The sequence below is a fragment of the Ctenocephalides felis genome, unplaced genomic scaffold (genome assembly GCF_003426905.1).
Source record: "Ctenocephalides felis isolate EL2017-DRISC unplaced genomic scaffold, ASM342690v1 CF-g0.4_SCAFFOLD_01484, whole genome shotgun sequence".
NCBI lineage: Eukaryota > Metazoa > Arthropoda > Insecta > Siphonaptera > Pulicidae > Ctenocephalides > Ctenocephalides felis.
Genome location: NW_020537638.1, coordinates 4,102 through 22,338, shown reverse-complemented (window position 1 = coordinate 22,338; position 18,237 = coordinate 4,102). Strand labels below are relative to the sequence as shown.

The window sequence follows — 18,237 nt, the reverse complement described above, 5'->3', positions numbered from 1 at the left end:
GTGTAATATAGGCACCAAAAATATTGTCTGAGATGCCAATATTGATGCTTTTGAAGCGATATTAGGAATTAATATAATCCCTGTGCCTTACTATTTCCAACTCAATGACAAGCTTCTATCCGTTCTTGCTGTGTTAAATATCATTTAGGTCAACATGTGTTATCTGATAGTTTAGATCGGGTTGCCGTGGGAACAATGTAGTTTCTATTGTATTCAATAGCAGTGGTCAAGTTGGTGAAGGCAATGACTGACTTTTGAGGCGAGGCATTACGATCATATAAGCCCTTCCCCATGGAATAATTCCCCCAATAAATTCTTAGGTGTTCTCACATCTGAACATGCCACATACAATTGCGAAAAACATTGATTTTCTAAATCACGTCTGAAATAAACATCGTTTGACCCTAAAATTTATTTATGACTATAAAAAAATGCCATGATTCGAGAACGGTCGAGTGGAATTTAATTCAGCTCAAGGAAGTGCCCTAGGTCTGTACTACCCACTATTTTATTTATTTCATGGTAAATCTTAAGCGTACCAAAAATTTCAATCATTTAAATACTAAATAGTATGGTATATTCTGATAGTGCCATTGTAATTCGTGGTAGAAGAACCACTTCTTTAAATCTCTCAGTTAAAACCGTTGTTTTATTTATATTTCCTTTATATTATCTGTCTAGTAACTGAACGGGTATTGCATTAACTCGGAAGATGCAAATACGCATTTGACTAATCTTCAATCACAGAGTATATAGCGGCATTCAGCTATATCTATTAAATTCAAAAACTTCGTTGAATAATTCACAATTTTATTCTAAATAACAACAGTTTCTGTTGCTTTGCTATGCCTGGTCAGCATATTCTTAGCTCCTGGTATAGTACGATCACTGAGTCAGTTATGATCCAATTAATTTCTTTGTATATTCGGTAACATATCATGAATTAATTCATTTTTCTTTTGAAAAACAATGTAGGATTTTTTTTGTCAGTTTTATGCATCCGGTATTTGGTTGCGGTCGTATTTTGCTATTTTCAATACCATTGTTGTCAAGACAGCGGAGTTTCGTGCTAATGAATCTCAAGATGTTACAGAGAATTGCAATTATGAGCTGCATTGTTCTGGCAATATTGCAGCAATTTCATGCTGCAATTTGTTCTGGCAAATGATTAGTTAATTCTCAACATTTACTTTTTGCATATCTGATGTGCTTGTTATTAGTGTTTGATTTCTTATTTGAAATTGATTCAAAATACAATTGATTCACATTGACAGCGAGACGTTTTTGTTAGATTTTTGCATAGGCAGGTCCACCCGTTTGGTAGATGAAGAGCAAAAAGTGCTATAATCTACAGTTTTTGTGAAAACGCAGCATCTAATTCCAATGATTTAAAACACATATTGCTTGCATTGACAATGCTTAGAATCAATTAGTTTTTGAGAAATAAATTGTTTTTTTCAACTCAAAATTCCACTTTCTTTTTAATTTTCTTTTTTTTTAATATTGAAATCATCAGATTTTTTAATTTTAATTCTATCAAAAATTCTAAAGCTCGCTTATATACTTGAAATAAATAATTTTAGCTTTGCAATTCAGTTTATAAAATTCCTATGAGGTTTGTTTATTTACTTTTCATATAAACATGTATAAAGACCGTCGTTCAATTTATAAGCTACTTACATTTCATCTACTAAATATGAATAATGAAAGTTACAATATTCATAATAATCTATTTGAAATCAATTAAAATCATTCCAATATTTAATTACGGTACGGCAAGTTCCACCAGTTTGCTTTAAGGCATGATGTCATACATCACTACTTATATTAAAAATTGTATTCTATCAAGAAGAAAACTAGAATAATAATTATGAGACCACTTTAGTGATAAAGATTTATTAATCAAATAATAATAAAAATAGTACAAAATAACTAACATATTGTGATGTCTTATGATAATTTTATTAAAAATCGTGATTTTATATTATTATATACACTATGTTTTAAACTAGAGTCGTTACCTGAAAAACTATATTTTAAAACTAGTACGATTAATTTGTATTTCCTATTTTTATACACCACGATTTCTCAGATCTTTTACTTTATAGATTCTTACTAACCAATGCTCGGTTGTGTAGGCTTCTTCTAGTACATCGAGTTCAAAATCTTTATTGCCAATTTCTGCCGAACGTACACGGTCGTAACCTGGAGGCTTTCCTATAAATGACACAAATTCATTAGATAAACAGCACGACACAATATATGATATAAAATCATCAGATGAATTTAAGTCTATATTTAGCTCATGAGTTATCATCATCATCACACACATCACACTTTCAAAACTTGTTGGAATGTGCGTGGTTAGAAAACATTAAATTAAACTATATGACCTAAATTGACAGATTTTCTGCTATATCATGTAGAACATATATTTACAAAAATCAAATACAGTCAACCGTCCCTTAACACGATCCTCGGGAAACGCGGTTCCCATATTACGTGGATCTAAAATGTGACATCCCTCCGATATTACGAACTTCCTATTCCTATTACACGATTTTCGTTCATACAGCACATAAGTTCATTGCGCAATCAATGAATAACTCTGGTATTAAGTAGACATTAAAAGGGTATTAATGCAATGAATCGAGAAAAGTCAATTGGAGTTTAATTCTGCTCTTATCTTTCAGAGTGTGTTAATATACACATGCTAGATTATATCATAGCTGTGTACGGCATCGGTTTTTGTTATTCCACATGTTCTATACCACATTTTGATTGATTAAGTATTACAAAAAAAAATTCTGAACCGTCATCATGTCGAAATATAAGGAAGGCTAGGAAAAGATTTTAAAAAATAATATAAAATGGGGACAAAATTCACGTCTGCTGAAGAAACAGGTGATAATTTCTTCAACAAATTTGAATGATTTTATAATTCGAACCTTAAATAAAATAATCTATAACATAAAAATGAATCGTAATATGTTTTGGTAAGTGCATAACTCAACAACGCCTGGACCAATTTCGCCAACTCTTTTTTGAAAATGTTCTTTGAAGTCCAAGGATGGTTCTTACAGCGAGAAAAAATCGAATAATTGCCGGGAAAACCCAAAAAAGAGTTCATTTCTTTTTCACATACAAACGATTTCTAACTAAAACCAAGCCGACCAAGTTCTTATTATTATATTTTTGTGACTATTCAATTTTGTCGGGACCGCGATCACTTTTTATCAGTTTCGAAACGCGACATTAAATCTTCCAACGACGTATTCTGTGCTCCAAGGCACATACGCACACTTTTTTGATAGATATGATTGAATTTGAACTTTGTATAGCGGTAAGAAAGTGCAAATTTACTTTTTGACGTTAGGAGCACACCTACATTTCTTAGAAAACAATTTAAAATGAACTTTATATAATAGCAATAAAGCTCAAATTGATTCTACGGTTTAGTAGAATTGGTCGGCTTTGCGATATTATTACTTTTGTTTTACTTTCGGCAGGTGACAAAGAAAAATAAAACATTGGTATGGCTTTAAAGGATTTGGCTTCAAGCCATATCAGATTAAAAAAAAAAACAAATTGAAAAAAGAACTGTCAATGTCGATTTGCCGCCATTGCCGGATTTTTTATTATATTCTCTTGAGTGTGCTTTTGTTTTGTTTGCAGTTTTTTTTTTTATCTACCTGTGAAAAAAAGTTATTGCATGTAACACAATATTTTAGGGTGCATTCGCGTTGGACGCTTCCGCGCTGTGAGTGCTCACACTTATAAGCATAAATTTTTGTGTTCGAGATGGCCGATATGCGTTTAGAATCAATACCTAAATTTCGTTCTTTTTGGATACTGTGAGCGTCAATAATCATCAACATGACGGCAACTGGCAGTAACAGTAATTGTGTAAACTTTATTACTTTCTGGATCAATTAGCTCAACAAAAAATAATTGTGATCTACAGCTTGCCATTTTTGAATGCACCTTTAATAATGCCTCCTATAAGACGAGGCAATTTAAATAAATGAACACGAAATGCTACAAACCAAGCTAATTACCGATCTAATCGTACTGCACAAGAACGTGACGACCGAAATGAACTCGGTTTGCTCACATTGTAAAGCATTAAAATACAAAAACGAAGCCAATGGACTGCGTTGCGCAAATGGTAAAGTGAAATTAATACCAAGAGCCATTGTACTCATTGGTTTCTGGAATAGAAACAGATTCCATCCACTTTTTGAAAAATATCCGACAATATAAAAAAATCTAACTTTTGAATTGTATAGATATGAATACAGGAGCAACATCTGTCGGGTCAACTAGTTACAAATAACAATAAATATGTCCCCAGAAAACCATCTATAAAATAAACTTTTGAAAGCGCGAACATGTTTGAACTGAATACTGCGTCGCGCCAATTTTTGTCACATTGTCCATACATATCATTTCCTCCGGATATATCCTTTTTCTGGTGGTATTCCTAGGTCTCTGTAAAACGCGATAAAAATTGTGCCATTTGTACTAATTCCGAGTTTCTCATCGCAAGGCCCCATAAAACGTGATACCAAGTTTCGATAGGAGGTATTACAAATAAGCCTAAATTGTATGTTAAATACGAGTTTTTTAAGCACGTTTCTCATACTACACGATACGCACTTACCGCGTTAACGGATTGTTGACTGTACTAGTGAGAAGTTCTCAGCCACAAAAATTAAATATTTTTAATAATATGCAAGGTGGCTTACCTCCTTCGGTGTAAACCTCTCCAAATCTATAGTAGCACATTTTGTACATTAAAGAATTAAGGAGAGTTTGTGAACCTTCCCTATCTACTCTAAACTCTCCGCTTGGTGAATAATAATCCCACTCTTTGATATGGGCTCCTCTGTCAGTACTACCTCCAATGCGCACCATCCATAAAAATTTATTGATATCTAAAAAAAAGTTTAAATCCATTCATTTATTATTTTACACATGTAATATAAATAAAACGTCCACCTACCATCAGAAGAATAACCAGTTAGTCCTCCAAATATCACTAGTACATAATCAACATCTAGTTCTCTCATTATTTCGTAGGCTTTGTCTTCAGTGCTTGCCATGGCTTGACCGACCCGAGAAATGTGTGTGTTGTTCCAAGTATTATTGTCAACCAGAATTGTACGATTGGCCATTGCCGTTATCTGGTATCCATAATCCCACCATGACATCACACGAGCATCCTAAAATACATCAAAAATAGACTATGATAAATAAAAGTATGCAGTGGTTAATTACTCTAAAGAGATTTACCACAAAGAAGCTCGGTTTGATTTATATATAATTCGCATACCTGAGGTGTATTCATCTGCAGCCAATAATAAGCTTCTCGGAAGTCATCAAATATAATTTTTCCACCATCATGTGATTTAGCTGATAGAACTATGCTTGGAGAACTGTAAGCTTCAGCGGTCACCCAAGTGCAATGATAGGTATACGATATCAACAATAATGTCATTATGCACACGAAGGCTGTCGCTATCTGGAAAACAGAAAATATTGTAAAATAAATACAAATGAATACAAATTTCCAGTCACGTTTTCGGCCGCACGGATCAACCGATTTGAATGGTTCAAAAAAACATCCGATTCCTATTGATAGGGAGATGGGCTGATTAGTTTTTGGCGAAGGCAGGTCCAGCGATTACGGAGATAAACAGCAAAGAGTGCAGAAAATATAAATCGAGTTTTTGAGAGAACGGAGCATCCGATTTGAATGATCTAAAAAACATTCAATTAGTAATGATTGGGAGAAGTGTTCATTAGTTTTTGGCAAAGGCCCAGCCATTTCGAAGATACACCTAAATGTGTAAAAAATGGCAGTTTTTGAGAGAACTAAGCGTCCGATTTAAATGATTCAAAAAAATTTCTGCTTGTAATTAATATTGTCGCGCACTGCTATCCGATCGAAAAGTTCTATGCACAGTACACCGCGCGTAACGCTAATAGTAGCCCGCATAGAATTCGTTCTATCGGATAGCAGTGCGCGATGCGTTACGCGCGGGTATACAAACTCTGGTTTCTTCAATTTTTCAATGCGTTCCACAAATTTGATTTGAACAATTTTTGCAGTACTAAAAGAAAAAACAATAGGCTTCCGAATAACGCTAATAAGAAAGTAATTGAACAAAACGCACTATCCGAAAACATTAATTGAAAAATTATTTTATCCTTTTTAGCTAATAATAAAGGATTATTTAGCATATATTACTATACATTAAGCGGCCTAAGCCAATATGAGTAGAATCACGTAATTTTTTTTTCGATATCTTTTATGGTTACGCCAAAAATTGAATTTGAAAAAGGGGCCACTTTGGCATATTTTCAATGATATCTCGGCCATAAGGTGAGATACAAAGTTGAAGTTTGGTATATCGGATGTTTTCAAAATGACCTTCAAAATGGCGTATAAATTATTCAAATACAAGGGTATTAGTCGATCATGTATGGCAATGCGCCCACACCCTTGCGCGTCGTGACTATTATGTACTCGTCTGGCAGACCCTTGCAATCGTCAGAATGGTCTGGTTTTCTACATATGCTTTCTGAACAGTTACAAGAATACCCCCTCAAAATTTGAGCCTTGTGAAAGCAAGTTAAAAAATGAGTTTTTTTACATTTTCAAAAACTCGAGGGATGATGACGCAATCGCTAAATGCTTGCCAGACCGGCACTTTCTTAATGTACCGATAATAAAATATCATTAAAAAAATGTCTAGCTTTGAGAAAACAGGTTAGTGAAATAGTTCACTGGCTCTTAGACTATCTCTTATTATCTCTCAAAAACACCTACTCTTCTGGTCCTGATGGAATACCGTCGGATATCCTTAAATAATTTTTTTCCATTCTTCATTGACAGAGAAGAAAGACACACTTTCAATATGTTTTCATATCCCCATCATTTCAAACATTAGAAAATTAGACTATGATAATAATTCAAAAGCCCATATCTTTGTTAAACACTTTTAATAAAGTTTTTGAAAAAATATTGTATAATACTCTTAATAACTTTCTGTATACAAATAACATTTGTACATACATTTGTACATACAAATAACATATTTAGCACGGTTTTCGTTAATACCGCCCCAATTTCCATTCAATCTTTACAATGGTCAAATATATCATTTATTCTTTTATAGAAGGTTCTGTTTGCACGACAGTGTTTTGGGACCTTCCTGAAGCTTTATAACATTTCCAATGAAATTCCTACTGATAAATTAGAATTGGAAATATATGGTGTATGTGGCTTAGCACTTCAACTATTTACATCATATCTATCAAATATAACACAATCAGTTTATCTTGATGATCAAGACCCCACAATAGTATCAAACAAGTTAAATATTTCACCACTTTTAATTTATATTAATGATTTGCCTAATTGTACCAATCTTTGCAATTTTATTCTTTTTCCCGACGATACAAGTTTAATTATTAGAGGAAAATCTTTTGAGAAAGTCAATTTGAAACTATACCGATAAATGATTGCTATTTCTAACAGGTTTAACACTAATAACCTCTTACTTAATGTCAATAGAATTAATAGCGATATTAATTCCCTAACTATTAATTATATCCGCTTCCAATTTTCTGCCGTCTCCAAGTTCCTAGAAACTCAATTTCATAAATCAGAAATTAAATTGGGATAATCATATTTATTCATCATTAATACCTCAACTTTCTAGAGCTCGTTTTATGTTAATAGTACTCAAATCTAAAGTTAGTTTAAATTGACCTTCTTCCTATCTATTACTCCAACATCTACTCGCATTTAGCTTACGGCATTCAATTTGGGGGTTTTGAGCATCTCTAAAATATGTAATAAAACTTCAAAAAAGGGCACTAAAAATCATGTTCTCTCTTAACGCGATGACAAGTTTACAAATAATTTTACACTTCTCTTTGTTAACCACTTCGGTACGAGCGACAAGTCTACTTGACGGCCGCAGAATGCCCCACGTCACGTTTCGTCGACGGCTTTAATATGAACGCTCAGCGTTCAATAGGCGACGTACCGAAGAGGTGAAAAATAATCCACAGCAATCTTTAATTTATCTTCCATGTCTAATTCCCACTACGTTGTAAGGAATATGAGTATCAAGTATCAAACTTCCTTTAAATCTATTGATGGATTAACTATTCAACCTTTTAATTTATTAACCTTGCAAATATGCCAACTAATCAATCATAAAGGGTATGGGCGTGTTTCCATACAGAATTGGCCCCACCCTGGTATTTAAATAATTTTGATGCCATTTTATAGGTATTTTTGAGAAAATTCGAAATACCAAATTTCAAATCCGTAGCTGATCATTTGGCCGAGATATCAGTGAAAATATGTGAAAGTGGCCCCTTTTTTCAAACTCACTTTTTGTCGGAAATATGAGAGATATCGAAAAACTGTTAACGTCATTTTATTAATACTGATCTTGTCTATGTTGTTCATAACAAATAATGTGAAAAAGTTATTTGTTAGTGCGTGAAAAGGTGAAAATGATTTTTCATTTTTCATTTTCTACCAGTGCGGCTTGTTTGACTACATTTATATTAGCATCATTCGAAAGCCTGTACATTTTTCTTTTCTTATTCAAAAATTTATTTAAATCTAAGTGGAGCTTTGGGAGAAAAGTTGGAAAAACTTAAGCTAGTACGCGCGCTGCCGGTACTAGAACGCCCATATAAAGTCGCTTTGCAAGAGCGACGAGCAAGCATAAGGCTCGTCGTTTTCGCGCGTCTCGACAAATTATGTATATGGAAATATTTATTAAAAACCAAAATTTATTTATATCTTGTATATAAGTATATTCATTAGTCATAATAAAAAATCCAACGCGCCGAATAAAACAATAATTATTATTACTGATTATTTTCATTCGCCGTATAAGTTCTGACTAATATATTTCAATATATGAAAAACTTAAGATTTCATTATTTTTCATATATTAAAAGTATATTGAAAAATATATCTCTGTGAGCGATTTGTTTACACATACAATTTCATAAATTTAATTATTGTGGTTTTTCATGGAGAATAGGTAAAATAGCAATTATTATTTTTTGAATCGATATTAGAGTTTTGTGCACTATTTATGATTCGACTGAAATTGCAATAATTTTACATTTTAGTGACAATTTTATCATAATATCGAAAAATTGCAAGTATTACAATAAATATTTACATAGAAAGAGAATTAAATTGAGAAAACTGAGGATGATGCAGAATTGATCCATGATCCATGGCTATCCAAATGACAACTATCATTTTTTCAGCGAATAGTAGAAAACAATTATAATTATTTTTTCTATGTAACTACTATACAATTCTGCATCATCCACAGTTTTCTCAATTTAATTCTCTTTCTATGTAAATATTTATTGTAATACTTGCAATTTTTCGATATTATGATAAAATTGTCACTAAAATGTAAAATTATTGCAATTTCAGTCAAGTCATAAATAGTGCACAAAACTGTAATATCGATTCAAAAAATAATAATTGCTATTTTACCTATTCTCCATGGAAAACCACAATAATTATAATTTATGAAATTCTATGTGTAAACATAGAATATATTTATTCTATGCGATTATTTTCATATCGCTCACAGAGATATATTTTTCAATATACTTTAAATATATGAAAAATAATGAAATCTTAAGTTTTTCATATATTGAAATATATTAGTCAGAACTTATACGGCGAATGAAAATAATCAGTAATAATAATTATTGTTTTATTCGGCGCGTTGGATTTTTTATTATGACTAATGAATATACTTATATACAAGATATAAATAAATTTTGGTTTTTAATAAATATTTCCATATACATAATTTGTCGAGACGCGCGAAAACGACGAGCCTTATGCTTGCTCGTCGCTCTTGCAAAGCGACTTTATATGGGCGTTCTAGTACCGGCAGCGCGCGTACTAGCTTAAGTTTTTCCAACTTTTCTCCCAAAGTTCCACTTAGATTTAAATAAATTTTTGAATAAGAAAAGAAAAATGTACAGGCTTTCGAATGATGCTAATATAAATGTAGTCAAACAAGCCGCACTGGTAGAAAATGAAAAATGAAAAATCATTTTCACCTTTTCACGCACTAACAAATAACTTTTTCACATTATTTGTTATGAACAACATAGACAAGATCAGTATTAATAAAATGACGTTAACAGTTTTTCGATATCTCTCATATTTCCGACAAAAAGTGAGTTTGAAAAAAGGGGCCACTTTCACATATTTTCACTGATATCTCGGCCAAATGATCAGCTACGGATTTGAAATTTGGTACTTCGAATTTTCTCAAAAATACCTATAAAATGGCATCAAAATTATTTAAATACCAGGGTGGGGCCAATTCTGTATGGAAACACGCCCATACCCTTTCACAATGTTTTGGTTAGGGTACTAAAAGTCAACATCTTTTATGACATTTTTGAATACATGACATTTGTCTTCAAGAAATACGGTGGTACAGACCCAAGCCAACTAAAAGTGCATATCATCAAATAAAATTTTTGAAAAGCTTTAAAATATTTTGAAAATATAAAAATTTAGATTTTTGAAAAATTTGATTTTTTTTTTTGCATGTTGAAATTTGAAAATTTAGAACTTTTTATTTTCAAAGAAATCGCGCAGCGTAGTTATTTTAGAGATGAAATACCGAAGCGCGCAAGCAGTTTAACGGATAAACATTGGTATGGAGGAACCCAGAAAGGTAAACAAATTTGAACTTATTACTAAAATCTCTAAAAAATATCTGATAATTTGATGTACATGTCTAATGATAATTTTTGACTGCGACGAAAATTTGTATCCACACACAACATATAATAATGACAATTGGGTAATTATTAATGGCAATAAAGCACTAAGTGTAAGACTCACTACTTTTTTATAAAATATTGCTTTAAAATAAATTGTAGAAAAATGCCGACGATCGTAGGAAAATTTAGTTTCTGTAATCATAGACATTTTTTTATTTGGCAAAATAAAACTAACTAATTAAGGGGGTTGTTCTGTTTTTATTTATTTATTTTTTTTTTTAATTTTGAGATTTTTTGATATTATGAAAGCTAAAAACCTTAGAATTATTTTAAAAAAAAATCATCTCAATATCTATTTTTTTGACGAAGTTATAGATATATATATATATATATATATATATATATATATATATATATTAGTGATGTGCCAAGTCGAATCAAGTGATTCGAATCATTCGAATCAAGCCTTTAACGACTTGATTCGAATCAGATTTTACTTGATTCGAATCAACTCGCATCAAGCCGCGAAATATTTACTGTGATAAAATATGAACACAAATTTTTCATAAATATAAAATTTTTCATAAATATAAATATAAAAAAATGTTTTAATTTAATTCAATATTATAATAATATAAAAAATAAATATCATAAATATAAAAAATAAATAATGAATTAAATCATGCGAGCCACCCGACTTTAATATGCTTAAATGTATCAGCCAACTCCAATCGTCTTTGTGTGACTTTAACCGCATTCATCGACTAACTATATCATCCGACTTCATATGACTCAAACCGAATCAAGCGGCGATATGAGTTATTCCGACTTCATGACTCAAACCGAATCAAGCGGCGATATGAGTTGTTCCGACTTCATATGAGCCAACTCGAATCAAGCGGCGATATGAGTTGTTCCGACTTCATATGAGCCAACTCGAATCAAGCGGCGTTATGAGTTGTTCCGACTTCATGAGCCAAACCGAATCAAGCGGCGTTACGAGTTATTCCGACTTCAATTCTGATTCGAATCATCCCGACTTCAAGCCGTTCGAGCGATATGAGTTAACCGTATGGGCGATACAATGCGTCGTCGTTCTTGCGTGTTTATTTATTTTACGGAGCGCTGAGAGCGATTTTATTCGTAAAATATCAATAACCAATTTTGATAATAATTAAGTGTTTTAGATTTTAAATGTTATCAGAATAAACCACTCGAAATTATGAAACGAATTTCGGGAATCTTTCAATATAATTCTCTTTTGAAACAATTACTAAACACCAGAAAGTCAGTAAATAATATGTTAACTTCTGATTATGTAAGTAATGGCAAATTCACATTAATGAAATTAACTTTCAGCTCTCAGTTTAGATGCGATCCTTACTGATTACATAGTAAAATAAACAATCGACCCATGATTCCAAATATTATTTTATATGCTTTAGTGATGCACAATTGTTTGGTGATCTATTATTGTAAATTAATTTGAAGATATGTTTTAGCCGTCCTCAAAATTACATCATTTTTAATAATTTTCAGAATATACTTTTTGATAGTGATTTATGTTTACAATTTCTACTTTGTCAGTTATATTGGTTAAACTGTCAATTTTGATTATAAATTTGGATCACTTTTACTAAATTAATACATCCATGAATTTTTTTTGTCCATATATATACTTGATTCGAGTTGATTCGAATCATGATTCGAATCAGGTTTTTTTCTGATTCGAATCATTCGAATCGGGAATTTTTCGAGTCGGCACATCACTAATATATATATATGCTCTCTTTTTCTTTGTAATACCTCATGCACATGACCTTTTTAATGTGTTAGCATCTTTGAACACCATGGTTTATTTAGTACATTAAATTAAATGGTGTATTTAGTACATTATATTAAAAACTTTCAATACGTTTTTCTCAAATTGACTTTTTTCAATGTGGTGCCACAAATTAAAAAAAAACTATAAGTCGGATCGATTCAAGAACATATATCAATGTTTGCCTGTAATTATAAGAATAGAATTGACGCACATCCAAACCAACTAGCATGCAACTTATACCAGGAAGGCCAGCCGACCAGGCTCTAAAGGAAAATACCTCGAGATTTATTATAATTTATTTTTATATATATATTTTTTTTCTCTATATTTGTCTTTAGTTTTTTCTTTTTTATATATTAACTATAGTAGATACACCACTGGGCGTATGTACTAATTTGTAAACAACCAATTGTAAACACTTGTCAGCATTCTCTGCTAAATATAATTATTTTTATAGATTGCAGAATGAAAAAAAAAATAAAAAAAAAGTCGGATCGACTTGCATTTTTTTTTAATTTGTTCACCACTGCAATACCTAGTCCCCCTACCTCAAACAAGTTGATAACATTACGCAAAAAAAATTTGCGAAGTTTCTCGTCCCAAAAAAAGGCCCTTTTTAACACTTTTTTTAAATAGCTGCCATTTTTTTCCTTCTTGATTTTTTTCTTTTATTTTGGTAGGGGGACTGGATTCAAACTTCTTCTTCAACGTAGTTTCGTTTTTTTTTTTGTTTCGGGCAACGGATTTATCTGTTGCACCGCAAAAGAGATTGATTTTGCAGTGCCCACTTTGGCGCCCCCTGGTTAACAAATGACGGCGACAAAAAAAAAATTATAAAGTTTCTTAATATTCTATAATTTTGTAATTTTTGTTTGAAAAAAACGCATGTCTCTATGATCAATACATTTCGAGAAAAACAAAACCTTGCATTTTTTGTAACAAAAAAAAAGAACAACCCCCTTAATTAAGCTCATAAGCTGCATTTTAAATATCCGGTATATGCCTTTTTACTACTTGCCTGCTTTCTCAGTGGTGATCGACTTTCCAATTTCTTAGCTTTTCTATCGCTGACATCTTTCCTTTTGAATCCACCTCCTCCGCCTACATTTGTTGTGTGTCCAGTGTTGTCATCGAGTTGCTTCATGTATGTGAGGAGGAGCGATGATACAGCAATTCCTGATAAGATACACATGACTGGGGCTAGGACAAGCATCAATCGGACCATTACACCCTAATAACAAAATAATAAATAAATATATACTCCAAGGTAACTTCTTCGCAAAATGAATAATCAATATTTACTAGAAATGTAAAGTTTTATATTTTGAAGTAGGTGAAATTTTAAAATAAGATGTTTTCGAAAATTTTATAAGCTTTTCATTTTGTGCATTTGGTACGTACAATCTCCATTTCCTGAACAAAAAATAAGTATTAAAATTGCTTAGAGAAGTTTCTCCGACCTGCCTTACCAAAATTGTAATCAATTTTACATTCCATCAATACAAGTAAAGCACTTATTTTGGGGCGGCATTTTTTAATTTACTTATAGTTGTAAAAAGCAACTTATTCATTTCAATTTATAGTAATGGGCCGAAAACCGAAAATGAAATTTTTTGCATTTTTTTACGTTTTGAAGGTTTCTGAACATTTTAGCATACCTCAAAAATGCATGTTCTAGCCGTTCCGAAAAGTGCCAAAAATGGTAACTCAGTTTTCAAAAGAGCGGAGCGTCCGATTTTAATAATTCAAAAAAACATTTTACTTATACTGACAAACAACTACGGACTATTGTAAATTCATTAAATTTACTGAATGTCCTTTACTGGACAGTTGTAAATAAAAGAGTTAATTAAAAAAAAAAAAACTTGTACTGACAAAATGAACAACTGATTATATTTTTGGGATGGCAGGTCTAGCGGTTATGGACTCAATAAAAATAAATTAAAAAAGTGTCATTTGGCAAACAAAAATGTTTATTAGACATATGTACATCAAATTATCAGATATTTTAATATTGTGTACACATTTTGTGTATTTTTTTGGGTTCCGTACCCAGATTTTTAATTTTGAAGTTTATTTATATGGTTCAAACAAATGTCCTCGACATTTTCGACAGTATGAAATAACCGATATATAAAATTGAAAAATCATTCGGTTCGTACTCGATCGCGAGGCGTTTTTGCAAAATGCAATTTAGCCATTTAACAATCAATACAATCATTTCTTGACTTGTAACAGATAACAAATAATGCTAATTTAGGTTTCCATATTTTTAATTTTAAATTAAAACACACTGATGATGAGACAAATCTAGTCTCGAAACATTTGTGAACATTATTATTTAATAAATTAGTGCAAATCTCGTCAAGATCATGTTTCTTGACAGATGTCCTGTAGATGGAACGTACCTAGTTCCGAAACGTCGACAGTAAATAAATAAATAAATAAATAAATAGTTTATTTAAAAAACTTTTTTTTGTTTTTTTATTACTTTTTGGATTCTTGTTCGAAATCCCAGTCTTTTTTGGTCTTTCGACTTATTGATTACTTTTGAGAAGTTTCAAGTAACATTCGATGAATTAAAGTAAATTTAATAGAAACTATATATGTAGAGCAGGGCGATGCACAAAGGTCCAATTTGACTTTGAGCAAATATTAAAAATATTATATAAATCAAACCAAATATATCACAACAAATAACACATTTCAAACGAACAGTTATCTGACTACGTTTAGTAAAACTGTCAGCTACTTCATCATTGTAGAAAGGTGCTTTTTTGCTGTTTAAAATTTGTCAGTTTTAAAATTTGTTATCTAGACCTTTTTACCCTATAGGCGGAGTAACTTGTAACGGCCAGGTGGCAAACAGGTTTAATGTCTTATTTTAATTTTAAAAGTATTTTACAAAACAATTACATTTTTAACTAATGCTAAAAAACTACCAACTGAAGAAAATGCTTTCCTTGTGGATTTTCAAAGATTACCGTTTATCTCCCGATAGCAAAGTCTTTAAATCAAGTTTGTAGCGTGCTATACATCTTTTTTCCTCTACTTTCAAATATTGTTAAACAATGCTTAACTTTACTGATTTTTGGCACATCGGTGGTGAACCTTTTTAATCCCGGACCTTCATATATTAATATCTATTCTGCGATAAATTCTGGGAAATTATAATTGGAAAAATGTTATTCGACAAAATGTCCATTTGATCGATACCTTTAGGTTCTGAATTTAAATAAGATAAATAAAAAATAATATAACCTAGAAAATGTTTTATAAATACCAATGAGTATATAATTATACAAATGAGATCTTTCAGAGCACCATGTTTGAGAAAAATATGCCAAAAAGTGCATTTTCATATTAACATTTACTATATATTTATTTTATTTATTTACATATATACATTATTTTCATATCTCAGTCAGACAGAGGTGCCTGGTATAAGAGATTATGAAAAACAGTTTTCATATAATACATGCATTTCATCCTATTAAACGTAATTGAACATCATCTGTCAAAAGCGTTTGACATTTCACGAAATTGCCACCGTCCATTGTTTTATTTAAATTACGCTTCTACAAAAATTTTCAAATTAAAAATGTAAAGTTTCTACGCGGATTTGAAATAATTTCTCACCTTTTGGACTTTCTCTGGATTGGCACGAATTTTTCAAGACTAAGACTGGCCAAATCGATTCAGCCGTTTTCGAGTTTTGTTCGGACGTTTGAAAGAGAGCTCTATTTTTATATATAAGATATATATATATATATATATATATTAAGATATATATATATATATATATATATATAATTTAATAATACCATAGTATTACTTACTGCAAAGTAAATGCTCGTAACTCCGTACAATATTAAAAATATGTTGGCATCCGATAATTTTGAAAAACAGAAGTATAATCCTGCAGGGAATAGAAAGACCAAGAGTTGTAGATCAAAATAAAATGATGACCATGATGTTGGCTGATGTTCAGAAACAGAAGCTGAAAGAACCAAATAAGTTCAAACTTAATAATAGAAAAATATATTTTTAAATTCAAAAACTATATAATTTTTAACTATTTTATATTAATATAAAAAAAGTTATTAGTATAAAATTTTTAATAGTTATTTATAATCGATAGATGCCAGGTATGATGCATATGTATTCATTCAAAAATGAAAATTAATGATACAATATCAGTATAACTTATTAATAATATGAAATGTATTTATTACATTCAAAATTATTATATAAATGTTAACTATTTTATATTAATTAGAATTATTAGAATCAAATTTTAATAATTTTTTATGAACAGTAGGTACCATAATTGATCCATATGTTTTAATTCAAAAATGAAATTTAGAAATATGTGTCATTTTTAAATAGCCTTCATAAAGCATACTATCTAAAACAACATTGGTAAATCTCATCTCACTAAGTTTTCCTGAATTGAACTAGAGTCCAACGCCATTATGTGCTGAACATCCCATTATTGTATGTTTATAATAAATAATAATGATTTACAATAAAAATTGTCATTAACAACTTTCTAAATTCTATTCGACATTCTATATCGCAAAAAAAATTGTATTTATTCAGGTTCAAATTCAGAATTTTCTGATTTAAAATCGACTTCAATACGATAAATTTCTATTCTCAACATACCTATTATAGGAATATGGTTTTTAGCATACGACGGATCTAATAACGAATAAAATCTTCCTGTCCAAGGCGCAATTTTTCCAGAGACTGCCAGTAAAGATCCGGCAACAACTGTAATAGTTGCGACTACGTACACCAATGCTTTAAACAATATCTGAAAGTATATAATATAATTCTTAAAACCAATCTAGGATATAATTACTAGACAGTAAATCAATTAATGAACTTACCTCAAACTCCGTGGCCGATAATTTGCTTTTTAAATAATCTACGAATGCATGGATTTGGCACAGACCAAACACTCCTAACGCCTGAAATAAAAATTAACAGTTGAAAGTGGCATTTTGCCTTAAGGCAAGTTGCAAAAACTTCCCGATAGATGTAATAATTGACCTAATCAATCGAAATTCAGATTTAAATTGTATTTAGATAAAATTATCAATAAACCGTTTATTTCGAAAATGAAAACTTCAACTTCACTTCAAGCTTTCAATTAAGTGAAAACATTACGATTTCCAATTGATATCACCCACATTTATAAAATCTGTAATTATATTAATTAAAGCGCACAGACCCGTGCTTGTATGTTCTAAAATTGTAGCCTATTAATTTAAATTTTAATTAATTTATATAATTGAACCAATTTACGTAAGACTGCTTAGTGCATGAACTTTATCGCAATGTTAAATTTCATGAAAAACGTCGAAACATTTCTTCTAAAAAACTTAAATCATTTGTGTGAAATATTAGCGTCTGCTATAAGAAAATACTGATACGATATATCATGCACGTAGTTCTAAATAATATTTAATGATTTAAATTTTAAACAAATTTTTTTTTTTTTTGTTACAATTTATTTTTGTTAATCAAGACTTTAATGTCTTATTTACAAAATTGATATGAGCAAAAAAAAAAAAAAATACATATAAACAAAA

At 30.7% G+C, this 18,237-nt stretch overlaps 1 protein-coding gene across 1 annotated transcript; it reads right to left on the bottom strand.

The window, feature by feature from the left end:
• Window positions 1–2,070: 2,070 nt before the first annotated feature.
• On the bottom strand, window positions 2,071–17,613 carry LOC113369746 (dolichyl-diphosphooligosaccharide--protein glycosyltransferase subunit STT3A-like; the record flags this gene model as incomplete). The annotated part of the gene is made up of 8 exons (XM_026610307.1): window positions 2,071–2,217; window positions 4,749–4,937; window positions 5,006–5,225; window positions 5,336–5,524; window positions 13,656–13,868; window positions 16,477–16,637; window positions 17,306–17,456; window positions 17,533–17,613. Coding segments are annotated over 8 exons (1,350 nt in total), but the record flags the coding sequence as incomplete, so codon positions are not given.
• Between the last annotated feature and the right edge of the window lie 624 nt (window positions 17,614–18,237).